Genomic DNA, 23,521 nt, shown 5'->3' on the forward strand with positions numbered 1-23,521 from the left:
CGAGTATTAATCTTTTCATGCATGACATACTACATGTATTTCGGAAACACTCTGTTCTTACAATTATTATATTTGTTCACCATTTTATTTGTGCTCTGCCGTAAGTGGTAACTTTTTCATATTTTCACTATTTTCCTTTATCGATTAAATTTAATTAAGACTTAGCTAGCCATGAATGTTCAATACATGCTAGAAGATATGTTGGCTATATACCTGTAACACATACGAAACAACGTTCAAACTGTGCAAAATACTTAACAAAATTATTATTATTATTCAATTATACACTGTAAACACTGTACACTTTATTGTGAAAATTAGAAAACTATACGCGATAGTGCCGAACGCTTATCTTCATATCTTTTGCGCATACAAGTTGATTTTTTAAGGGAACATTAACAACTGCCATCGCCATTGCTATCGCTGATATCCACAACAACCGCAACCCTAACTAGAACATTAGCGCGTTGCTAATAGACACGCGGCTAGAGGAGGAGCGCGGGAGTGGGACGAGTGGGACGCACGAAAGGGCAGAAATCGGAGGACTTGCTCTGCACCTGTCTCAGAATACGCGCAGCTCCGTGGGGTGCTTTCGAATCGGACAGTTTTCGGCAGGTAAGTCAACACGCGTAGACGTCGAAATCGACAAAGAACTTGAGAACCCCTCACGGGTTACGAGTATTATTTGGAGTGCTCGGCATACGAGAAAATGTATTTGTTGTTACTTTGTTAAGTGTTTCCGTAGCAACGCTTAATGTCAACTTGGTTTTGGTTGGTTTTCGTTGCAGGGCTATAGAGAGCTCTAACAAACTCCAGCAGCAACATGAAGGACGACGATGGCGCTGAGAAAAAGGATGATGAAAACACCAAACCATTTTTGGAGGAAATTATATATCCGGATATTGAACCGGGCATCATTAGCCGAGCCATGATAGAGAACTCCTACCTAGAGGAAGGTCATCACGGCGAAGCATTGCGCCTGCACCAATTGGAGCCAGTTGTTTTGGAGAATATCAAGACTATGCGCCTGGAGTTTAAAAGTGAGCCTCATTTTTGCAATGTATTTTAAGAATTCTTAAATATTTCACTATTCGCACTATTTCAGACATTCTCCGCATCGATCACTTGTGGATATTGCCCAATTTGACGAAGCTTTGCCTTAATTGCAACAAAATTGAAGTAATCGAACATCTTGAAATGCTAACGGCGTTAAAAGAATTAAATTTAAGTTTCAATTACATTGAGAAAATTGCGAATCTTGAGACGCTCGTTAATTTGGAGACTCTGTCGCTTTTCAGCAATCGCATTACAAAAATTGAGAATTTGGAAATGCTGGAGAAACTAGTCATCTTGAGTATCGGCAATAATCTAATTGAATCCGTAGAAGGGGTAAGTACGAATAATAAATTCCTTTGAAATATTTATAAATTTAAGAAAATTTAGAATACAAAAAAAAAACGAATAAAAAATGTAAATCTAAATTAAGCAGCACTGGCGTCAGTCGAACAACTGTTTTCTTGGCGCGAGCGTTCCAAAATTTCTCAACACTAATCCAATTTAGTTAGCTATCAGCAATCCTGTAGATTGTAGTGGTACTCCCCATGTTTTATAGTGTCTTTTTGTTTTTATAGATCGACAGTTTTCGGTTTTTGGACAATTTAAAAGTACTTAACCTGGAGGGTAATCCTATAGCCACAAAACCAGACTTTTCACTTTCACAATATTGTATTGCTATATTACCGAAATTAAACTACTATGAATATGTTTTTATCAAGGACGAAGTGCGCGAGGAGGCGAAGGAGCGATACTAGTAAGATGTAGTGTTTATTGTAGTAAACTTAATACAAATTTTAAACTGACATCTAGTCGAGAGGTGCGCGAAATCGAGGACAAGCAGGAGAAGGACATTCAAGCACGAGAACTACAAGCTCGGGAAAAGGCTGAAGCCGAGCGCTTATCTTCCAGTTTCGTTGAACACTTGGATGGACATCAGCTATACGAATCTCTTTGGAAGGGAGACGAGGATGGGCGTGTTTTAATGCTAGTGGGCTCACAAGCACATGAATTGGCCGAGGAGTACGATAAGGATATGTTTGAGTTGACACAGGAAATTTATAAATTGGGACTCGACAGTTTCGGTGAACGTGACGAAGAGGTGCGGGACTTTATGGCCAACCTAAAAGATGGACAAGCGGAGTTACAGGTCATGGGTCAAAAGGTAATTGAAGGATTTTTGGCATACAAAGAGAACGTATTCGAAGAAGCACGCATAACGTTACGCCAATTGGAATCAAATATGTTGGAGGGTGAAGACGAGGACTCCCCCGAAAACGTAAAATTGTCCGAAACTATGGAGAAAATAAATTTCCACTTTGACGAAACTATGAATACAATGTGGCAAACATTAATGGAACAAGAATTGCATTTGCACGAGGCAGTAGAGGTAAGAAAACTTCCATTGACTTCCATCGTCAGGTCATCTTATATTCTTATATTCACCCAACAGGAGTCCACCACCAATTTTCATCGCAAAATGACCGAACTAATGTCAAAGTTCGTAGAACAGGCCCAATCATATTTCGTGCAGTTGCGAGAAATTTCAGTTCATTTTTCAGAAAACCTTTCCGAAATTGTATCACGCTATATTGCCACTAAGTTAGCGATGCAGGATTTTGATGACGTGCCACAGGAACTGCACGTTTGCATGGATGATCGCGATGCCATACTGAATTTAATTGCAGGCATGAAAGATACCCACACGCTACGCATTGATGAGCGTGAGGATCGCATGGCAACGCGCAGTAAAGAATTCATTGATGACATGATCGAAAAGTTGAACAAGTGAGTTGAAATATAAAAGAAATTTGTTTATTTAAAATTAACATTATGCATTAAAGCGAGGAAATCGAACGACATCGTGCTAAAATATTGGAAATTAACTCATTTATTGAGATGATGACGGACGCCCTGGCAGCACTGCCCCATGAGATACGAGAACAGTTGATAGCTGAGGAATATTTCTGAAGACTTAAGGAAGTAAAAGACCCCAAAAGTATGCAACAATTCGTTGTGTTAATCATCAGCCTTTCCGGAAATTTAATTAAAAATGTATATGTTGCGAGAGCACATTATTAAAAGCATTACAACGACCTTAAAACCCATCATTATAAACAAAATATCCTGGTGCATTGCTTCTAATATTAAGATTATTTTTCACAGGTTCTCAGTTACAAAACAACGTCCTTCACACTGCCAATTGACACAACTTATTGGTAATAACATTTCTGTAATACATTCAAATAAGACATTTTCAAATTAGACTTCATTCCTCTACTTAGAAGCTTTACGTTGCCAGAGTTTCTTTGAATACAATATTACTTATACAACAACCACCTGTTGCGCAGCTGTCGATATACGGAGACTACTATCGATTGTACAAAAGCCGTAATGTAGTCGCCGAAGTGACACTAAAAATACGGTCACACTTTACTTGACGTGTCATTGCTTCGGCTGTCATTTTGCCGACCATCATTGCATTCGTGTAACGCTTCTCATCGCTGTTTGACTGCGTTTGGGCGACTTTCACTTAGGTTTTCTCCCTTTTATTAAATAAAACACAAAAATGGGCTCTGGAAAGCAACAAAAAGTGCAATCATCCGGCTTCACCAAGGAGGAAGAGTTGCTGCTGCAGGACTTCAGTCGCAATGTGAGCACAAAATCGTCGGCGCTCTTCTTCGGCAATGCCTTCATTGTCTCGGCGGTGCCTATTTGTAAGTAGTGACACGTTGTTGATTTTTGTTTGCATGCCTGATGAAAGCGTTGGGTTTTAGGGCTTTTCTGGCGCATACACAACATGGACTTATGGCCCAGCTCCATACTGTTTTTGCTTGTGACTGCTGCTAGTACTTACTTGATGGCCACCGCATACAAGAACATCAAGTTCCAGCTAAAGCACAAGATTGCTATGCGTCGCGAGGAGGCAGTGACGCGGGAGGTGAACCGTCAGCTAGGTGACGACAAGAAGATCACTCGCAAGGAGAAAGATGAGCGTATCTTGTGGAAGAAGAACGAAGTGGCCGACTACGAGGCGACCACGTACTCTATTTTCTATAACAATGCCCTCTACTTGGCCATCATCATCTTCATCAGTTTCTTCTTGCTGAAGAACTCAACGCCTTTTGTGAACTACATTTTTTCCGTTGGAGTGGCAAGCGGTGCCTTGGCGTTGTTCTCCACCAGCGCCCAAACGAACTGAGCCCAGGCCACAATAATCTTTCCATTTAATGTTAGATCCCTTAAGAGATTTTAAATTCGAGCAAAACTTTCGTTCATCTTGTTTGACAAAGTTCATAGAGCGATACATAATGCAGAGTGCCCCGTGAACTTAGAATGCATTTCCGCAATGTGAACAAATATGAAACTTGTATTTGTAATTGTCTTTCTTGTAGAAAGCTAATAAACTTCCATTAAAAATGCTCTAATAGTACAAGAAGCAATAAATGCTTTCGTTTTACGTTTAGTACATACATATTGGAATATAAAAACAATTGCAGTCAGTCAATAATTTTTTTTATTTTGCATATCGAAATCGAACTAAATGCTTAAGCTAACTATAAATGCAGGAAAGTGAGTGAAGCATTTCAAAAGTAGATTAAACGGACTCCACCAGCAAAGCGATACCCTGACCGCCACCAATGCAAGCAGATCCAATGGCATACTTCAGTGTCTTGCGCCTGTAATACAATACAAATGAGTAGATTGTTTAATATTTCTTTATGTTAAAAACATGGCAGACACTTACTGCAACTCGTGAACAAGGTGGCCAGTTATGCGCGATCCACTGGCTCCCAGGGGATGACCCAAGGCAATGGCTCCTCCATTTACATTCAACTTGGATGGGTCCAATTTCAGAGCATCGGCACAGGCAAGGGTCTGGGCAGCAAAGGCTTCATTGATCTACAATGTAATTATAAATGTAAGCACTCTATTGGAAACTTGCAAGCGGGTTGACTATCATACCTCAATCAGATCAATGTCCTCCAGCTTCTTTCCGGATACTTTTAAAACATTTTGAATGGCAGGCACGGGGCCAATGCCCATAATCTCGGGGTTCACGCCCACAAACGAGAACGCAACCAGGCGCGCCAAGGGCTTCAGATTATACTCCTTGACTGCTTCTTCCGAAGCGATGACCACAGCAGCGGCACCATCGCAAATGCCAGAAGCTGTACCGGCAGTAACGACGCCGTTTTTCTTGAATAGAGATGGTAGCTTGGCGAGACCCTCGAGTGTAGTCTTGGGACGTGGATGCTCATCAATGACAAAATCAACTTCCTTGCCCTTGACCTTCAATTTAATTGGCGTTATCTCCGCATTGAATGCACCCTCTTTCTGGCCCTTTTCCCAGTTCCTTTGTGAATTCAATGAGAATTCATCCACACGCTCGCGTGAAATTTTATACTGATCCGCCAAATTCTCAGCTGTTAAAGCCATAGGTAGCTTGCAGTACGTATCGGTTAAGCCAGCCCACAATCCATCTTCCAAGTTGTAGGGTGCGCCAAGAGTGGTTCCAAAGCGCACGTTGCGAACAATAAAAGGACTCTGCGACATGTTCTCCACGCCGCCAGTGAGCGCTACCTTAGCACCACCCACCAAAATGTCCTGGGCGCCATTTACAATTGATTGAAAACCAGAGCCGCACAGACGATTGATGCCCAGTGCTGGTTTCTCTATTGGCACGCCACAATTGAGACCCACATGGCGAGGCACATAAATTCCATCCGAGGAGGTTGACTTGAAAAATAAAACGAATACACACGTAAGCACAAAACACAAATACATATAAGCAGCTCTCTGCGTCTTAAGTAGATGTCCTTGCCAACCCAAGTATATATTTACTAAAGCGCTCCTTTCCTAAATAAAATCCCTGAAGGCCTTCCGATTTAAGTCTTCAACAAAGTAACTAATAGATCCTACTAACTTACTAAATATCATTTTGTGAAAATTAAAATGCATTAAACATATGTAGATAAGTATGCAGTTTAACTACATATGTATGTATGTATGTACTTCTATAACTTTAGCATATGGTTAAACATTTTAAAACATTTATCTACAAAGCTTGGCTACGATAACGGGATAAACATAATAGTAATATCGCTTTTCGCACCGTTTAATTGATCAGCGTATAGATAAGACAGATATATCCAGAGCTTACCCTTTCCTAACGACTTTTACAATTTTAAAACTATAAAATACTTAAACTTACCGCGTTGACATTACCCACGATGACGGTGTCTACCTGTTCGCCCTTCAATCCTGCAGCATCCAGAGCCGCTTTCGCCGCGGTAGTTTGCAATTGAGTCTGGTTAATGTTCTTCAAGGATCCACCAAAAGTGCCAAAAGCTGTGCGCTTTGCAGCGACAATGTAAATACCTAAATGTGTACATATACATTTATGTATCATATAAATAAATTGTTTTAATTTTTGCCTATCATGCTTATTTAAATTAGCCTTTGGGACGCATCTTGTTTTTCATTCAACAGGTCCAAAGTGCAAAGTACGAGCATCAGCTGCACACTGACAACTTTTACTCTTTAGCCGGTATGTATGTACATAGTATATATAAATATGTACATACATACATACATATGTTTTCGTGTAGGTGGCGGGGCAAACAGATAAGACAGCCAAGTCCAAAGTTCACGGGCACTACTTTTCAGCAGTGGTAAGACGAAATTTTGTATTTTATTCTATTACCTTTTGTTACTGCAGACATAATTAAAGATTAAATGTGTTTTTTATGAACTGAATACGCAATGTATATAATATAAATAGAAACAAAGACTTTTGATTTTTAAATTGATGTGCGATAGCGACTGTAGGCAGCGACAACTCGAAAGCGACTTAGTTTGCGGCACCAGCGTCGACATTTTTAGAGCGTGAAAGCTTTAGAAGACCGGCCTCTCACATACCCGAAGCTCCGCAGATGCAGCAGGCCAGCCCTCTTGAAGCAGCTGTTTTATACACCGAACGAAAAGCACTGCGGTTCCGACTCTTATTTATTAAAAAAGCCATTTTAACTAGGGGCCTTAAAGTTAAAAATCTTTCTTTCTATACATCGAAATAAAAGTATGAACATTTTTACCTTTAATTTAATAATATATTCATGCTTTAAATGTATGCAAAAACATAAATGTTATCGAAGGTATTTTGGGATATTGGCATTCCATTGAATAAGCCACTTGAATTGTGAGCCTTAAAGTTAGTTTTCATATGATATTTGCTTTAGACAAACAAACAGGATGATTTTTAAATCTGCAAATGACTTTATACTTTAAACTAATTGAATTGAATAAAATTGAGGAATACAATTCTTAGAGGTGTCACATATGGGAAACTAGACAATTCTTTGTATTTTTTATAGCAAATAGAGCTTATTAATTTATGCATTATTATAGAACGCTAAAATAAGTTTCGCATTTATGGTGAATTGGATATATCCATGTTGTCCGACTTTTCAACACTGACCGATTTGCGTGACTTGGAATCGGCGCTGGATCGCGAGCTTTTCACTTCCACATCCTCCGAAATAGATTTCAATTTGCGGATATCTGGCGAACGCGGACGACGTGAGGACGAGGTGACATCTTTGCTGCGACTGGAACGAGATTTGCTGTGCATCTGTGGTGGCGATGGCGAACTTCTTTTACTGCGTGAGCGTGGCGATCTGGACAAGTGTTTCTCGTCACGAGTGCGATGCGACTTCTTACTGCTGCGCTCGCGAGATCTGGAGCGCCTCGAACGCGAGCTGCTGCGGCGATGGCGTGACCTGGAGCGTTTGCTGCGTGATCGCGATGAGTGTTTCCCTCGCGATCTCGAGCGCCTTGAACGCGAGCTGCTGCGACGATGGCGCGATCTTGAGCGCTTGCTGCGTGATCGAGATGAGTGTTTTCCACGGGATCTGGAGCGCCTGGAACGCGAGATGCTGCGCCTTTCGCGAGACCCAGAACGCCGTGAACGCCGGCTGGAGCGATGGGAAGGTGAGCGGCTCGTTCGGCGATCACGCGAACGGGAGCGAGAACGAGAACGGCGACGCTTGTCCTTGGCCAGCATGCCAATGACGGGGTCAATAGCGGCAGATATCATGCTTTGGGCCTCCTTAACAATGGTCATGGCTTCTTCAATTTCTGCCTGTGCTGCCTCGTTCGACTTGGCCTCCGGTTTGGTTATAGAGTACGTAGAGTGATAAACACTTAAATAGCCACCCTTAAACTCTTGACCCTGCAGACGCAACGCATGAATAACACTTGATTGTTCGCAAAATTCAATCATGCAGTAGGTCTTGTTGTCCTTCTCGGCCCAACGTGCGTACTTCACTTCCCCGGCACGTTGAAAGCAGTCCATCAAATCGTCTAGACGCCACTCGTTTTTTACATCGCACACAATAATAGTTCGGCGAATTTCCTCGATTTTGCGGGCATCGTAAAAGGACGGCAGTGCCGGATACTCGGGCAAATTGAACTCGATCAGCTTGGGATCGTATGTCTTGATGACTTGTTGCGGTAGCTGCCCCTCAATCCGGTTTATAACCTCGGGCGGAAGCTTCGAGTCCGGCTTCTGCAGCCCTGGCACAATGGTACCGTTCTTTAACATTTCCAGTGCACGGTACTCCTCCGGTATGGCCAGTACGGGAATTACAATGAGCGCTCGGTCAATAAAGACAGTGTTTGTCAAATGTTGCGCCACCGGTACACTGCCCGCCTCCGCATACTTTACATAGCAGATTCGAGACTGTACCGGGCAGGAAACATCGCGCACCGTGGGATACAGACGGATCTCTTCAATTTTACCAATATTGCCGAAAAGAGTTTGCATTTGATCCTTAGTGGCCTGCGGCGCAATGTTGGTCACCTGAATGACACGCGGTGTGATGCCGCCAGCCATGTTTGTGTGTCTTTCTTGTAGCGAACACAATTAAAATCCTTTTTTTTCTGGTTGCAATTACAATTTTAGCAAATAACCTACAAGCGAAAAAATAAACGAGGGTTGCACTCAATCTTGCATCTCGACGCTTCGATAGCGCAGCGTTGCTGCACGTATATAGGCATGTATATCGCTATTATCAGATGGCTATCGCTATCGACTTGTGTGCAACTCCAGTCAATACTCACGAAACAAAATTTGCTGGATGCTGCTGCTTGGCGATTGTTAATTAATTACAAAAATTAAACCCAAATAAAAAGACATTTGTACGCCCAACACCTCGCGCAGACATGTCGGAAGCCCAAGCGCCATCAGTATCGAAATCTAGCCTAAGCGATTTGCGGCAGTTTCGTATAAATAAAAGTCCCGCCGCAGCCAGTCCCAGTGGAAAAACAGGTAGCCTTTGATTATTGTGTTTTGCGTGCAAATTTTGACGATTGACGCGTCATATGTACATGTATACTTTTGTACATTACAGAGCGGGTGCCTGGCAAGAAGCGCATCCAGGTGATGGCAGACAGCGACAGTGACAGTGCGGATTGCCAAACGCCCAAAAAGCAAAAGACCGAATTATCTGTAAAAGAGAAGGAGGAACGCTACATGGTAGCCGCAAAACTGGCACATCAGTACGATACAATGGTAAGTTAATGTTTGTGCGTATGTGTGCGGTATTATTTGTGTGTATGTGATAGCTTGAGAATGTGTATGTTTAGAGTTTTGGCGCGGGGGTCGGGTTGTCACATGTGTTCCGAACATGGCGATGCTCGGCCGGCTTGACAATCAGCTGTTGATGCATAGTCGTCGAAAAGGGGGTGGAATTTTTGCAGGATAATATTGAGATTTACTTGCCTTCATTTTTTAAGTACAAACTTGTACGCGTCAATTTAATTATTTTATTTAATGATTGTTCTGACCAAATACCATAACACAGGATATTCAGGACTCGCTCTCGAGGACAAACTGGGATGTATCTGCTGCTATGCGTCATTTAAGAGAGCATTGTAAGCCGAAAATGCAAAATGGCCCTCTTAGTAAACCCAAACTACAACCTGTATCAAATGGCAACGCAAAACCAAGTGCAAAGACAAGTGGCAATTATTCCGACTATGAAGATCACTCAGACGATGATGTGCGGCAATCTAAAGATCAGGTATACGACAGTGATGACAGCGATACTGAGATGTCCAACAAAATGACGGGTCAACGCAAAAAAGTGTTTCAATTTATGAACACTGCCAGCCTTATTGAACTGCAATCGGTAAAAACACTATCTGAGAAAAAGGCATCCGTGCTCATTGAATTGCGACCGTTCAATGATTGGGTAGAGCTCCGTCAGAAGTTGGAATCAAACAGACTTTCCGGTGATTTGTTAAACTATGCACAAGATCTAATTAATAAGCAGAACACGGTTGCCACCATTTTAAGCAAATGCAATGACATGGTTAAACGATTAGAGACTGCTATTGCCAACAGTCCCGGAATTGTGGAGCAGCCGAAACTATTGAATAGCAGGTAAATGCACAATGCTAATTATCTTATCACACAAATATACTTACCGAATTTTGAATTTATTGTTAACAGCATGCAGTTGGCTGACTATCAAATGATTGGTCTGAACTGGTTAACTGTTATGCATAAGCAGGAAATGAATGGAATATTGGCCGATGAAATGGGCCTGGGTAAAACTATTCAAGTCATTGCATTTTTGGCCTATCTCAAGGAACATGGGTTAAGCAAGGCTGCTCACTTGATTGTAGTTCCTTCCTCAACATTAGACAACTGGGAAGCAGAGATTGCCAAGTGGTGTCCAAATTTGGTGGTAGAAAAGTACCATGGCTCACAGGACGAGCGTCGACGCATGCGCGTTCGATTCGCCAAAGACGGCTTCACTGGCTTTGATGTGCTGCTTACCACGTAAGTCATTATAAGTTATAAATGTACAACATAAATCATAAAGAATTATTATTATATTCCATAGGTATCATATAGTTGGCTCTACACCTGAGGAGCGCAAGATGTTTCGCGTTTGCAAGCTTCACTATGTTATATTTGATGAGGCACACATGCTGAAGAATATGACGACACAGCGCTATGCCAATCTAATAACAATCAATGCCGAAATGCGAATACTGCTCACGGGAACCCCCTTACAAAATAATTTGTTAGAACTAATTTCACTGCTGTGCTTTGTTATGCCGAAATTCTTTGCTAAGAGCGTTGAGGACATCAAGACACTTTTTGTGAAGGTAGGTCACAAAAAATGCTGAAAATGTAATCACTTAATATGCACATAAATTTCGCAGAAAGGCAAATCTGAAGGTGACAAAGAGGATGTGTCACAGTTCCAAGAAACGCAAATTAATCGTGCGAAGCGCATTATGAAACCATTTGTGCTAAGGCGCCTGAAGAAGGATGTGCTCAACAATCTGCCTAAAAAATATAGCTATGTTGTAAGTTGTACAAACAGATAATTCTCTTTTCGGTTTTCTTCACTCAATTCCTTCACTTCCTTTGTACGCAGGAAAAAGTACCCATGACCACCTCACAGAAACAATATTACACGGAGCTGATAGATTATTACTCAAACAACAAGGGCGAAATTTGCAGCAGCGAGCGTTCCGGCATTGCAATCATGATGGAAATGCGTCGAATTGCCAATCATCCACTGCTGATGCGTCATTATTTTACTGATGAGCAGCTGCGAACATTCGCTCGAAGGTTGGCCAGTGCGAGCACTTATAAAAAGACCAATGAACAATATATATTTGAGGATCTGGCAGTTATGTCCGACTTTCAAGTGTATCAGCTTTGTCACAAGCATGAGCTATACGATGTCAAGATACCCGCCAATTTAATATGCGATTCTGGCAAATTCAAGTTCCTGGACACGCTACTGCCCAAACTCAAAAGCGAAGGTCATCGTGTGCTGCTCTTCAGCCAGTTTACCATGATGCTGGACATTGTGGAAGAGTATTTGAGGATACGAGATTTTGGCTTCTGTCGTCTTGATGGTGGCACGGCAGTCAAGGAGCGACAGGACTTAATCACAGACTTCAATGTCGATGATAACATATTCATATTTCTGCTATCAACACGTGCCGGTGGCGTGGGCATTAATTTAACAGCGGCCGACACATGCATAATCCACGATATTGATTTTAATCCATACAATGACAAACAGGCTGAGGATCGTTGTCACCGCATGGGTCAGAGTCGTCCAGTTAGTATTTATCGTCTTATAACGGACGGCACTATAGAGGAGGGTATTATGATGGCTGCCGAAGAGAAGCTAAAGCTAGAACAGGATATAACTTCCAACGAGAAGGGCGAGGTGCATGAGACACGGTGTGTGGTGAAGCTTTTAACTATGGCATTGGGTCTGGACAAGGACCAGGAAGAGCAGTTAAATAATTCGTTGAATAACTCAACTGGAACGCCCACAAAGTAGTTTTTATGAGTGCTATGTCACAAAAACACTTTCCATATACATACATACTACGATACTTAAGCACACAATATTTACAGTGTTTAGATTTCGCTTTCAATTTTGTATGCCCATATTTTAATAACATTTTTTGTAAAATTAAGTACAATCTTGTTATAATTTTATTGTTAGGTAAAAATTATGCACACATTAATATTTATCGCTAAACCCCATTTTAAAGCTAATTGTAATTATTTGCAAATACAAATTGTTTTTCATTTTTTGACAGCTGTAAACTTTAAAAGCTTGTCCAATTTATAAAAAATTAGCGACCACCCAAATAAATTCCAATTTTTGTTATTTTTGTGTCATTCGCCGTATCAGAGACTCGATCATAGAAAATAAAAATGTCTTCACTTCAACTAAGTAGTATTAGCTTATCATTTCGAGGTTTATTTTCTTGTATGTGTAAGCAATTGAGGTTCAGCTCAGTCGACTAAAGACTACGCTATATCAACTGCTTCAATAAATATTTCAAAATATCACTTCTATAAATCCCGGTCCGACTATTTTTATAAAATATGAACTAAGGAAGAAAATATTTGCCACATTTCAACAAATTTTAGTGAAATTGGAATTCGATTGGCAACAAAATAAATACCGCAAACTAATTAACTTTAAAGTAATGGTGATATAATATCATTTGAGCAGAGACTTCAATATATACAAATGTAATACAATTTCAACTAATATTCTTCTAAACTGTATTTTGTTTTTATGTACATATGTATATGGTAACGAATTTGTATAAACTAATCAACAAACACACATGCATACATCGAATTTGAATAAGTGTCGCAAATCGGGGAACCCTTCACTACTTCCTGCAAACAAATTACAATTTAAATCGGCATTCGAATGAATTTTGTTTTTTAAAAAAACAGTGTAAGTGATCGGAAATTGTCAATTACATTCAGGAATACCACTACGGTTAGCTTGTTGCATCGTTATTATTATTATTTGTGAAATGGAGAGCCATGTGAAGCTTTTGAAAAGCTCCGATAATGTATGTGTGTATATAATTTCACAAGCATTAGACGAGTAAGCGCCGCATTAGTTGGAAACAGCTGTGGCCTAAAGTGTTTAATTCGCCGTATTTTTGAGCAAAAGGCTGCGGAACTGCTTTAACGATGGCAGACAGAGAAAGGATGGCATTCGATTTACTAAACGACGACTGTTTGCTCGATGTCATAAAAAGGCTGGAATTCCCCGATCAACTGTCACTGCTGTCTTTAACGCCAGCATTGACTGAAAATGTGCGCTACGAATGGCGTAACTACACAAAATATGTTCTAGATGCCCCCGAACTTATAAAGCTGCAACGAAATCCGGAGCATTTACTGCAACTGTCGGAGATTATCAACTCTACGGTGCAGGAGCTGGTCATAGACTATGGAAAAGTGGAACATTTACAACCATGGAAGAAACATAGCTTTTCCAGCATCCGCACGCTGAAATGCTCGCTGGACGACGAGGTAGATCCAGCAGAGGGTATTAGGCTACTGGTGGAACTGTTTCCGGCACTGACCTCGCTCAAATTGGAAGGTCCCATCAGCGGAATAGATATGTGGCATTGGACAGAGCTACAAGATTTAGATTTGAGTGGTTGTTATGATTTGGAGCCGCAATACTTTAAGCAAATCTTCGGTACATTGAAATTGGAAAAACTGAACTTTGCGGTAGGACAGCGTCAGTCGTATCTGGAAGAGGCGTTAAGTATAGCCAGCTGCAGAACACTGCAAGAACTTCAAATCGATGATTTCTATGTTACGGAAGTTTTCATCGCACATTTGAATATGCTACCCAACTTCCGGAGGCTGACTATGCGAACCACTGGTAATCCCAAAATAGAAGCAATTGTTAACTTGATGTCATATCGAATTACGCAGGCACAGTTCAACGATGCCATTTGGACATGTCCTGCTCACGTGCTGCAAAAGCTCACTTCATTGGAATTATTGGCCATTATCGAGGATGACATAGAGTCAAGTGACATCACTTTGCTAGTCTCTAATCTGCCGAGCCTGAAACAATTACATTTGATTAACACGCAAATTTGGCGTGTCGCCGCAGACTTGTGGAATATGGTTAACTTATGTCCTTCATTGGAGCTGATTAATTTGACAGGCATGCAAATGTATGAAGACTTTTTTGATGTAATAGGGGAAAAAATGGAGTTGTCCCTGCGAAACCGCGAAAAGCCCTTGATCGTAAATTTGCACAATACCGGAGACCAAGAACACCTGGTAAGTAATTGCTCCCTTTCTGTCGAAGTCCTTCCAGATATTAATAAATATAGTCACACAATTTTTCTGTTTTCTTCAGATTATTAAATACTTCAAACATCCAAATTTAAAGATTTCATTCGAGCCACTGGAAATGGATTTTATTGAGGCTTCTTTCATACAACTTGATTTCAATTCCAAATAGATAATTGTAAATACACATTTTTAGTTTATTAAGTTAGGATCATAATTTAAATTTTAGTATTGACCAAAAACCATGTATAAGAAAATAAAGCTCTTTTGTGGAAGTGTTGATACAACTAAATTGACTGCTTAAAATTACAATTGTTTTGGAGAATAATATATAAAATCTTTATGTTAATCCAGACCTACATTGATGATTGATAAGGGCAAATTAAATTATCACACCCCTTAATTGTTAAATTATTTAAAATAGTCTCGGAAAACTCGACAACTCTTTAATAAATACAGCGGCGGCGGTTTTCGCTCTCCTGTGCCATGTCTTGATCGAAACGCCCTCTCTCATATTCTCTCTCGGTCTGTATCAAAACAAAATATTCAAGAGCTTTTGCTTATGGCTGCGATTCATCAACAATTTAGTCTACAACTGATCGCCCGCGCCGATGATTTAATTTTTAAGTTTAAACGCAGCTCTTACGTGTGTGGCATCAACACAAGCGATATTAAACGCGTACTCGCATAAAATATTTGCGAGAAAAATTAAATATATAACTATTAAATCGACAATTTTAACGGAACAAGATATTTAAAACGAACCAAGTACGCACACATTAAACGAAATAACTTAAATCTATATACATATACCTACCTAAATATATACGTATGTACATACATATGTACATATATATATGCATGCTTGCATGAGCTCACAACTGGTAAATCTATTTTACTCTAACGACTCGTTGCTATTATGTGATTCATTTTGGGTACATAAGAATTATTTTTAAAAATAGACAAGAGCGCTGGCAAAACGGAAATCATATTGAAATAATAAATAAATTCAATAGGGAAAAAGTTTAGGACTGCCGCTAACGTCATCCTCGTCCGACGTCATCCCAACGGTTTGACCAACGGAAACGGAAGAAATCGGTCTCGCGAAGGCATATACAGCACATATACTTGCATACATAATTCTATAACCGATTTCCGCAGCCCATAGATACATACATACATACATAGATACAAATGTACATATTTATGAATATACATACATACATACAAACTTACATACATACATAGATATCTAACACATCATATATTAAAACTATTCGTAACATTTAGAGATAAATGTGTGTTACCGCACATGTGAATTCTTAGCGAAATAAAACGCAAAACAGCGAAGAAAAATAATATAAATAAAAACGCGTGCAAGAAAAAACATAAAAATAAATTTATACGCGTACGTACCCCCGACTACGACTTTTTCAAAGGCGACCGTTTTTGTATGCATATGTATGTACATACATACATGCATACGCATGTATGTACATACATTTGTACGTACATATTTGTGAACAATATTTAAATGTGAGCGAGCAACAGAACGCAGCGATCTACTCAACGAACGAAAAGAAAAATTACGCGAACAAAAACAAAATAAAAAATTATAACAATTGACAAAAAGAATATTAGTGAAAAGCAACAAACCAAAAATAGATGATCGAGCGGCGGGTAAAAAAGTCCGACGCCAACTCAACTACCAGACCACCACCCCCCAATTGAGTCATCAACAGCTGCCACTGTACAATACCAACAAAAACCAAAACAACAACAACAACGATTATCAATTGTTGCTGTAGCTGAATACATACTAGTGATCAGTGGCTGAGTGTGCATGTGTGTGCGATGAGTGTGCGTGTTCGCGCAAATCCAAACTACACAGAATTATATACTTGCATATAGATATTTTACTATACATACATACATACATATATCTATTCTTCTTTATGTTTGTATGTGTGGCATATGTACGATCGGATCGCTTTAAAGGCTACAGCGACGTTAATTAAAATTTGTTTTGGAATTATTATTTTTATTAATATTGTTGGCGTATGTGCCGAGCATAATTAAACGATACACGAGAGTGGTCTCTATCAGCTAGATACATATACGAAAGATATCCATACGAACAACAAAAGCAACAATAAGAAGCCACAACAACAACGACGATACTACGAAAATCATAACGACAAATTTTTAGAGCCGTAAAAAAGATACAGCGAAAGAGAAGGGGAGAGAAAGAGTGAGAAGGAAGCCCAAGCACATAAACAAAAGCTCAACGAAAGGCAAAGAACCCAAATATCGGAAGAATTTTGCATTAAAAGGTGAGTGCTATGTACATACATATATAAACACCTTCATTCATACCTATTATCAATGGCAACGTATGTTAGACCGTAGAATTCTTTTAGCACATGTTTGTGCTCCACGATCTGTGCTATGCAGACATGTACATACATACATACATATGTATATCACCATCGAGGTCCATGTAGTGGCGAAAGCACCAGTACACCCCGCAGTAGTGTTATGAGATTGATATGTCAATCGAAAAGTGTGAAAACTCATTTCAGAATTGTTATTCCGATTTAAAATATGCTGACCGTAGCGACATTTTACTCGTTTTGAATGCCTATTTTTTTATCCTCGTAATATTTCTGCAATCCCGTGGCAATGATGTTGTAATTTTGATTTGTTTGTTTTATTCGAAAGTATAACGAAATCAAAGATAGTAGTATGCTGGGACCTTTATCATTATTCAAATGCTATAGCCAGGGGAAGCGTTCAAAGTAAAACGATAATCGATCACATACAAAATTGACGTAAGTAAGTATATCTCTTTGAAATGCTTTTTGTCTAGAATATATAAACATTGCAAGAAGAGTTAAAATTAAACTTTTCTCATCCGATTGCTAGATTCGTAGTTATTTTGTGAGGTTCAGTCGCACCTTCGCCACTAACTTTCACACCTCATTAAAAGATTTTTTATATTGATAAACATACATACTTGTATGTATGTACATATGAGTATAAAAACAGAAGTTTACTGAGTGAGATAAGTACGCAGAACCGCCAATTCTGAAAGCAAGAAAAAAACCAAATATTTTCCGTTATAACTTAACTTACAAAATAAATGACAAAAGATCTACACTTTAGTTTCCTAAAAGCCACAAATATATTGCATTTTCTTTACATTTTATTATTTCTTTTGATACAAAGTACATCATTAATCACTAGTGCAATTTATTTATAGCTCTTATTCGTGTTTTATAGAATCGTGGAATATGCCGCATTTTGTTTTATTTAGTTTGTCATTATTGTCACTTACACTGCTTTTATTTACTTTGTCAGCAGTCTCTGGCGGAGATGGAGCATTTTCTTCAAAATTAAAAAAGTTTTAATAGCGATCGATTAACTTTAATCTCTTTGCGATCCTTCTAATAAATAGGCATCCTTCGCAAGTTTGACCTTATCTTAACTGAACCTTTTCTATGTATAGAAAACTTGAACATCATTTTTGTACTTAACACTTCTGTACTTTGAAGTACGCGAACAGCGAAAATCGTTAAACATGAACCAACAACATCGCTATCTGCTGATGTCATTCCCACGGACTAGCCCGCCAGCTCGAAACCAGATGCACTCCTACGCGCAGTCGCGGAGCCGGTTGTCAGTTGCTGGACTGCTTGACGAAGAGTGCAAATAGTTGTATATATTTTGGTCGATTTCAGTTGGAGCGCTCTCGTCTACTTCGATGTGGGCCGTAAATGTACTGCCATGGAGCTAATACTTATTTACCATTTATTTATTTGCAATCATGTTGTCGAACTTATGTATGTGTTGCGTACTAAGTACGTCTTGGTTCCTAACAACTTGATGATTGGTTCAACGAATTGCCATTGAACAGTGGAAGAAGTTGTTGTTTTTACAGAAATTGAAACTTTGAAAAACAAGGTCCTTAAAGTTTTAGAAAATAGAAACCAATTGTTAGCCAAGTTTTAATAAGCTATTCCAAGTGTGCTTTTTAGCTATGCAAGTTTGCAATAGAAATCTTTATAATCGTATTATTTTATTTACTTTCAGACCACGCTAAAATATCAAACTCTGCAAATAGAGGAGCACTTTTTCTTTTTGTATATAATACTACGAAGAAGAAAGTGTCAAGGCTAAGAATTGTATTAAAAAGCAAAAACTAAATAATTGTGATATGTACAAATTTACTCAAATACTGAAAAACCATATATAAGAGTCTATTCCAAGAATTCACAACGCCAGAAAGGGCAGCGAATAAGCAACGTTTAGAAATTAAATAAAAACCAAAGATTAGGTTTTTCACACATTTAACAAAAATGGCGGAAAAGGTAGAACAACCACAAGCCATATTGAATAATCAACAAAATGATGCTCGAAAGGTGCGCAAGTCCCCCGATTTTCAGCCCATTATGCCAGGTGTTATGGCCAGAGAACGCAGCTTTGTACGCACCTCCAATCAACAGGTATCGCTTTCATTGAATTAAATTCTTCTAAAAATTCTGACACTTCATCTGTTCATTTCATTCTACAGAATATCAATAAAAGGCGCAGTCTGGCATTTAACAATGTTTCGGGGAATCAAACTGGTCAAATGCGTGGCGGCAAGCCCGCTATGGATATATATAGACCACCCAGTAAGTTGAATAGAAAATATATGCATGTACTATATTGTTTTTACTTTCATGACCAATTTACTTTGTATTGTAATGTGTTTTGGTTGACTGGTTAAATGTGCGCTAGTAGCTTTGAATAAACTTGAATAATCACCTTAAATTAAGCTTCTCTGTATAAATTAACCGTGTATAGTTAATTTCGCTGTCCTGTAATATATCTTTCCTTCCTTTTATCTTTCTGGTTTCAAATAAATATGGGGAATTTCAAATTTACTTGATGAATTAACTTAATTAGAATACATTCGACTTAATAATCATTTAAATAAATAAGCCTAGATCCGTATAAATTCTTCAACTGTGAATTCGGATATTTTCACATCTTGTTTTGGAAATAATATAAATATCCTGTATACATCAGGTCCGTTATCGAGGCATTTGTGAAAAGTCTTCTTCAATAATATTATTGATGTTAAAAAAGGCTTAGAGTTTTGAAAGGCAAACAAATATTTTTTGAACTGTCAGAATAGTAGAAATAGAAATGATTAGTTCTAAAACTATTCAGGAACGTACCGAAAACACTGCTTCAAATTCATTAGCTTATCATATTTGTAGAAAACAAAAGTAACTCTGGTTTGCATTCAGATGAGTTAAAAATAACAAAAAGTGTCATTTTATAAAGGTCGGGTTAGAAAATAAGGGAGAAGGGAGAGTTTTTTATATCTCTTGCTGCTTTGCATTTTCTAATGCCAAATTTTGAAAATAATACTTATGTTGAATTTGTTTTAATTTCTTCTTCTTCTTTTCATATCCATTTCATATGTATTTGTGAAAATCCAAAACAAAAACAAAACAACACACAATTCTTCTCTGAACACCCCCAAAAAATCATCACATTCTGACTTGTGTACTCACATGTGTACTCGTAACATTAAATTGACTTTGTGACCTTACTTCCACCTAAGATGTGCGCGGCGAGAATTCTGCTGGTGGGGGAGGTGTTGGTGGTGGAGCTGGTGGTTGTGGTGGTGTTGGTGGTGGTGTCACGAACAAACTGAACGTTAATGCACAGGAGTTCACAATGACGACCAACTCACGTGCGACGCCACCGGCAGAGGCACTGAGCACCAGCAATCGGTAATGCATTCCCATTTTAATGCCAATTTCTACCCGTCTTTGCCCGTCTCCTTGCAGAGCTAAACTACAATCTACAACATTCTTCCAGTTCATCACTAATATTTCCTCTGGCCGCCGCCGGACCGGGTCTGATGTCGCCCCAGCAACAACAGCAATATGTGGCAGCCTCCAATGCGGCGATTTTGAATAGAAGACAGGCGGGTCTATCGCTGGGCAGCATGCCTCTAAATAATCTCAATGCCAAGTCCGGGCATCATCGCTCTATATTGGTCAACACGCCAATGCCGCTCATGAATTCACCCTCCAGTGGGAACATATTGCATGTAAGTGCTTGGAGTCGGGATTATTCCGATCTACTTGTATTTAGTTATTTCTTATTTTGTAATTTGGGCCAAAGTTTTTGTATAGCAGAACTGTGTTTGTGATTCCTTAATTCACTAGCTTCAGTGATAAATCATAAAAAAGCAAACTAAGCTTAAGTATTGCATCAAAACTTAAGAAAGTAAATTAATATAGAACAAGAGAGAACGCTACAGTCGAGCAAGCCCGACAGTGTAATACCCTGTACCCAGGTAAACTTCCGTCACTGAGTTATATGCGCCCATAGCAGCAGCAAAAAGAGTAAGAAGAAGAGCGAACTTGTTGCTGCAGTTTGGGGGGGTTGTACTGGGGAGAATTTGTTTTAACTTAACTTTAACTTAGAATTGACCGAATTGAATAAAATTTTATACAACAGTAGACAATTATATATTAATTATGTGTGCAAAGTTTGGTTTAGGTAGCATTTTTAATGTGGACGCTATTGACGAAATTCTGTAGCGGGGAAAGGGGGGGGAAAATTAAAAAAAAAACATAAACTCGTCCTTACTCGGACCTAGGAGAATCTGGATGCCAACTTTGGTTATTCTAGCTTTTATAGTTTCTGAGATCCTCGCGTTCATCCAGACGGACGGACAGACGGACGGACAGACGGACGGACATGTCTAGATCGATTTCTCTCGTCATGCTGATCAAGAATATATATACTTTATGGGGTCGGAGATGCTTCCTTCTGTATGTTACATACTTTGCACAAACCTAATATACCCTTTTTACCCTACGGGTACAGGGTATAAAAACACAGACAAACACAATAGACCTTTACTGATTGTGGGAAATCGGAATATCAATATTGAATTTTCAATAATTTTTAATAATGTTTCGACCATTGCAGACAACGAATCGTGTAAAGTTCGCGCCCGAGCCCAGGACACACAAAATGGCGCAAAACCAGTTCAGTGGCAGCAACAATCCTTACCTACAACAGCAATATCAAGGAAATCAGCTTAATGGCACCGATCCTTATATGAATGGCAATGGACTGCAACGCTCTAAGTCGCTTTCGTCGGCTGATGCGTTGACCCGCGGCATGGCGGGACTGGGTCTGGGTCTCGGTAACGAGGTGGCAGACATTGGACAATTTACACCAGAGATTCAGACGCTGATTGACACTGCGCTTGAAGATCCCAACAAATTGAATTCCCGTTGCCTCATGGAACTGACTTCCCAGTTTATAAAGCGTGCTGTGGAAAGTCGTCGCTTCGCTTTGCCCATTTCACGTCTATGCCTCAATATCATAGCAAAGGAACAGAAAGAAACCTTTTTGGAGGCGCTATTGAACACATGCCGCCAATGGTATCAAGAACGCGAAAAGGTAATGAGACGCATCTATCTCCCAGAGATGGCCAAACACCAACTAATAATTATACTTTACGTACTTCCAGCTGCTTTTTGCCATACAAGGCATGAAATCGCCATCCCGTGTGCGCTTCACGGCCTTCATGGCATTTCTAACGGAAATGTTTTGTCAACTGAAAAGCCGCCAGTTGCAGTTGCGCACCAAAAGCGAGGGCACCCCACCGCCCCTAGTGCTGCTCAGTCTGCTCTCGAAGTGCTGTGAGGATTGTGTGCGACCCCCTGTGCGATCCCTATCAGAGGTAAGACCCGCTAGAAATTGACAGATTCCAAGTCCAACAATCGAGCTATGAATGAACCCATTAGAGTTTCACATTTTTGTGTGAGAGGAGGGTATATATTGGGAGTGATGGAGGTGCTGGTTTCAATTGATTTGCTAGAAATTGATTAGTAATGCCATATTTAAAATGCTTGCCTTTGATTGCAGATTGACTGCCTGTTCTTTGTATTGACTTGCATTGGACAGGATGTGGAGCAACAGCTCCCCCAGCAACTGGAGCTTCTCATGGCTCTGGTGCGCGATGCGTTCCTCAATGCTGGCGATGCAGCTGCTCCCATTCGTCGCACCCTGCTGCAGTTAATCGAGCTGAAGGCCTCCCACTGGCAACTACCGGGCAATACGGTGCTGTATTACACCCATAATAACAACTAGGCGACGGATTGACTATCGGGGATTGCTCAGGCGCACAGCAATTTGTTGCAATGGCAAGACATTTTAAATTGCTCGCGAATTGCATTTAGGCCTGTACGCATCCCTATGCAAACACTACTACACTACACTACACATATATTTACATACACACCCATATATATATATTTACACATACAGACAATAACATGCATAATTTTAAGTACTATTTATTTTGATGGTGATCCATCAACTAACCCAAGCAATTATGATGTATACAGTATGATGATCATTTGCGCGAATGCAATAATCCATAAATTAAATACTGGCTACGAGTCAGGTTGAATCATACTCCAGATTCTAACAACGTAAGGCTCAATTTTTTGTGAATCCGTCATATATTATATGTATTTGATAAATATTAAAATAAACTGCTAGTCAAACCTGAACATGAGTAGTTTCTACATTTTGTCAAACATATATTTGAAATATAAACATTTAAGTAGGGCATGCAAAATGTTAAGACAATTCTACTTACCAATTCGTTGTGGTTAAGAAATTCCTGATCATGCCTTCAACTCGGTTTCTACGGAGTCTCCCCTCCCCTCACGCTACACCCTTAAATCAATTATGGAGTGTCTG

The 23,521-nt window shown here is 39.6% G+C and overlaps 7 protein-coding genes across 9 annotated transcripts; 5 read left to right on the plus strand and 2 right to left on the minus strand.

Moving 5' to 3' along the window:
- The first annotated feature begins 250 nt into the window (after positions 1–250).
- LOC115625688 (dynein regulatory complex subunit 3) lies at positions 251–3,176 on the plus strand. Its single transcript, XM_030520827.1, has 7 exons — positions 251–615; positions 789–1,040; positions 1,106–1,389; positions 1,632–1,810; positions 1,867–2,443; positions 2,507–2,841; positions 2,898–3,176. Exons 2-7 carry the CDS (start codon positions 824–826, stop codon positions 3,022–3,024), a joined length of 1,719 nt encoding a protein of 572 aa, XP_030376687.1. The 5' UTR covers positions 251–615; positions 789–823; the 3' UTR covers positions 3,025–3,176.
- A 356-nt stretch (positions 3,177–3,532) lies between these two features.
- LOC115625695 (translocon-associated protein subunit gamma) lies at positions 3,533–4,500 on the plus strand. The gene is made up of 2 exons (XM_030520835.1): positions 3,533–3,770; positions 3,831–4,500. The coding sequence occupies exons 1-2, from the start codon at positions 3,623–3,625 to the stop codon at positions 4,253–4,255; spliced, it is 573 nt and encodes a 190-aa protein (XP_030376695.1). The 5' UTR covers positions 3,533–3,622; the 3' UTR covers positions 4,256–4,500.
- Positions 4,501–4,547: 47 nt separating this feature from the next.
- On the minus strand, positions 4,548–6,883 carry LOC115625693 (3-ketoacyl-CoA thiolase, mitochondrial). The gene is made up of 5 exons (XM_030520833.1): positions 6,761–6,883; positions 6,269–6,435; positions 5,020–5,793; positions 4,802–4,956; positions 4,548–4,733 (listed from the first exon to the last, which is right to left on the minus strand). Exons 1-5 carry the CDS (start codon positions 6,777–6,779, stop codon positions 4,652–4,654), a joined length of 1,197 nt encoding a protein of 398 aa, XP_030376693.1. The 5' UTR covers positions 6,780–6,883; the 3' UTR covers positions 4,548–4,651.
- Positions 6,884–7,137: 254 nt separating this feature from the next.
- LOC115625690 (probable splicing factor, arginine/serine-rich 7) lies at positions 7,138–9,024 on the minus strand. The gene has a single exon (XM_030520831.1). It carries the CDS (start codon positions 8,945–8,947, stop codon positions 7,484–7,486), a length of 1,464 nt encoding a protein of 487 aa, XP_030376691.1. The 5' UTR covers positions 8,948–9,024; the 3' UTR covers positions 7,138–7,483.
- A 182-nt stretch (positions 9,025–9,206) lies between these two features.
- LOC115625687 (SWI/SNF-related matrix-associated actin-dependent regulator of chromatin subfamily A containing DEAD/H box 1 homolog) lies at positions 9,207–12,573 on the plus strand. Its single transcript, XM_030520826.1, has 7 exons — positions 9,207–9,382; positions 9,465–9,625; positions 9,918–10,498; positions 10,568–10,900; positions 10,965–11,232; positions 11,290–11,436; positions 11,508–12,573. Exons 1-7 carry the CDS (start codon positions 9,277–9,279, stop codon positions 12,432–12,434), a joined length of 2,523 nt encoding a protein of 840 aa, XP_030376686.1. The 5' UTR covers positions 9,207–9,276; the 3' UTR covers positions 12,435–12,573.
- A 964-nt stretch (positions 12,574–13,537) lies between these two features.
- On the plus strand, positions 13,538–15,020 carry LOC115625691. Its single transcript, XM_030520832.1, has 2 exons — positions 13,538–14,716; positions 14,796–15,020. The coding sequence occupies exons 1-2, from the start codon at positions 13,601–13,603 to the stop codon at positions 14,898–14,900; spliced, it is 1,221 nt and encodes a 406-aa protein (XP_030376692.1). The 5' UTR covers positions 13,538–13,600; the 3' UTR covers positions 14,901–15,020.
- Positions 15,021–15,364: 344 nt separating this feature from the next.
- On the plus strand, positions 15,365–23,328 carry LOC115625689. Of its 3 annotated transcripts, none has more exons than XM_030520829.1 (9): positions 15,365–15,496; positions 16,280–17,061; positions 18,821–19,233; positions 19,302–19,404; positions 20,346–20,517; positions 20,606–20,840; positions 21,731–22,210; positions 22,281–22,493; positions 22,679–23,328. In XM_030520829.1, exons 3-9 carry the CDS (start codon positions 19,087–19,089, stop codon positions 22,901–22,903), a joined length of 1,575 nt encoding a protein of 524 aa, XP_030376689.1. In that variant the 5' UTR covers positions 15,365–15,496; positions 16,280–17,061; positions 18,821–19,086; the 3' UTR covers positions 22,904–23,328. The 3 variants fall into 3 exon arrangements, with proteins under 3 accessions (XP_030376689.1, XP_030376688.1, XP_030376690.1); XM_030520828.1 differs by lacking the exon at positions 15,365–15,496 and adding an exon at positions 15,522–15,612; XM_030520830.1 differs by lacking the exons at positions 15,365–15,496; positions 20,346–20,517 and adding an exon at positions 15,597–15,612 and having other exon boundaries at positions 20,575–20,840.
- The last annotated feature ends 193 nt before the right edge of the window (positions 23,329–23,521 follow it).

Source organism: Scaptodrosophila lebanonensis, unplaced genomic scaffold (genome assembly GCF_003285725.1).
Source record: "Scaptodrosophila lebanonensis strain 11010-0011.00,11010-0021.00 unplaced genomic scaffold, SlebRS2 tig00000080-arrow-pilon, whole genome shotgun sequence".
NCBI classification, from domain to species: Eukaryota; Metazoa; Arthropoda; class Insecta; order Diptera; family Drosophilidae; genus Scaptodrosophila; species Scaptodrosophila lebanonensis.

What these genes read in the sequence shown, in the direction of transcription:
- LOC115625687 (XM_030520826.1), top strand. Translation starts at nt 9,277, where the DNA reads ATGTCGGAAGCCCAAGCGCCATCAGTATCGAAATCTAGCCTAAGCGAT. An exon ending in TCAAGACACTTTTTGTGAAG is followed by an intron (nt 11,233 to 11,289) that starts GTAGGTCACAAA and finishes TAAATTTCGCAG; the next exon opens with AAAGGCAAATCTGAAGGTGA. An exon ending in CTAAAAAATATAGCTATGTT is followed by an intron (nt 11,437 to 11,507) that starts GTAAGTTGTACA and finishes CTTTGTACGCAG; the next exon opens with GAAAAAGTACCCATGACCAC.
- LOC115625690 (XM_030520831.1), bottom strand. Translation starts at nt 8,947, where the DNA reads ATGGCTGGCGGCATCACACCGCGTGTCATTCAGGTGACCAACATTGCG.
- LOC115625689 (XM_030520829.1), top strand. Translation starts at nt 19,087, where the DNA reads ATGGCGGAAAAGGTAGAACAACCACAAGCCATATTGAATAATCAACAA. An exon ending in GGATATATATAGACCACCCA is followed by an intron (nt 19,405 to 20,345) that starts GTAAGTTGAATA and finishes CTTCCACCTAAG; the next exon opens with ATGTGCGCGGCGAGAATTCT. An exon ending in CTGTGCGATCCCTATCAGAG is followed by an intron (nt 22,494 to 22,678) that starts GTAAGACCCGCT and finishes CTTTGATTGCAG; the next exon opens with ATTGACTGCCTGTTCTTTGT.
- LOC115625693 (XM_030520833.1), bottom strand. An exon ending in TCGTGGGTAATGTCAACGCG is followed by an intron (nt 5,794 to 6,268) that starts GTAAGTTTAAGT and finishes TTATTTTTCAAG; the next exon opens with TCAACCTCCTCGGATGGAAT. An exon ending in CACCTTGTTCACGAGTTGCA is followed by an intron (nt 4,734 to 4,801) that starts GTAAGTGTCTGC and finishes ATTGTATTACAG; the next exon opens with GCGCAAGACACTGAAGTATG.
- LOC115625691 (XM_030520832.1), top strand. Translation starts at nt 13,601, where the DNA reads ATGGCAGACAGAGAAAGGATGGCATTCGATTTACTAAACGACGACTGT. An exon ending in CCGGAGACCAAGAACACCTG is followed by an intron (nt 14,717 to 14,795) that starts GTAAGTAATTGC and finishes TGTTTTCTTCAG; the next exon opens with ATTATTAAATACTTCAAACA.
- LOC115625695 (XM_030520835.1), top strand. Translation starts at nt 3,623, where the DNA reads ATGGGCTCTGGAAAGCAACAAAAAGTGCAATCATCCGGCTTCACCAAG. An exon ending in TGTCTCGGCGGTGCCTATTT is followed by an intron (nt 3,771 to 3,830) that starts GTAAGTAGTGAC and finishes GTTGGGTTTTAG; the next exon opens with GGCTTTTCTGGCGCATACAC.
- LOC115625688 (XM_030520827.1), top strand. Translation starts at nt 824, where the DNA reads ATGAAGGACGACGATGGCGCTGAGAAAAAGGATGATGAAAACACCAAA. An exon ending in GAGGCGAAGGAGCGATACTA is followed by an intron (nt 1,811 to 1,866) that starts GTAAGATGTAGT and finishes ACTGACATCTAG; the next exon opens with TCGAGAGGTGCGCGAAATCG. An exon ending in ATGATCGAAAAGTTGAACAA is followed by an intron (nt 2,842 to 2,897) that starts GTGAGTTGAAAT and finishes TATGCATTAAAG; the next exon opens with CGAGGAAATCGAACGACATC.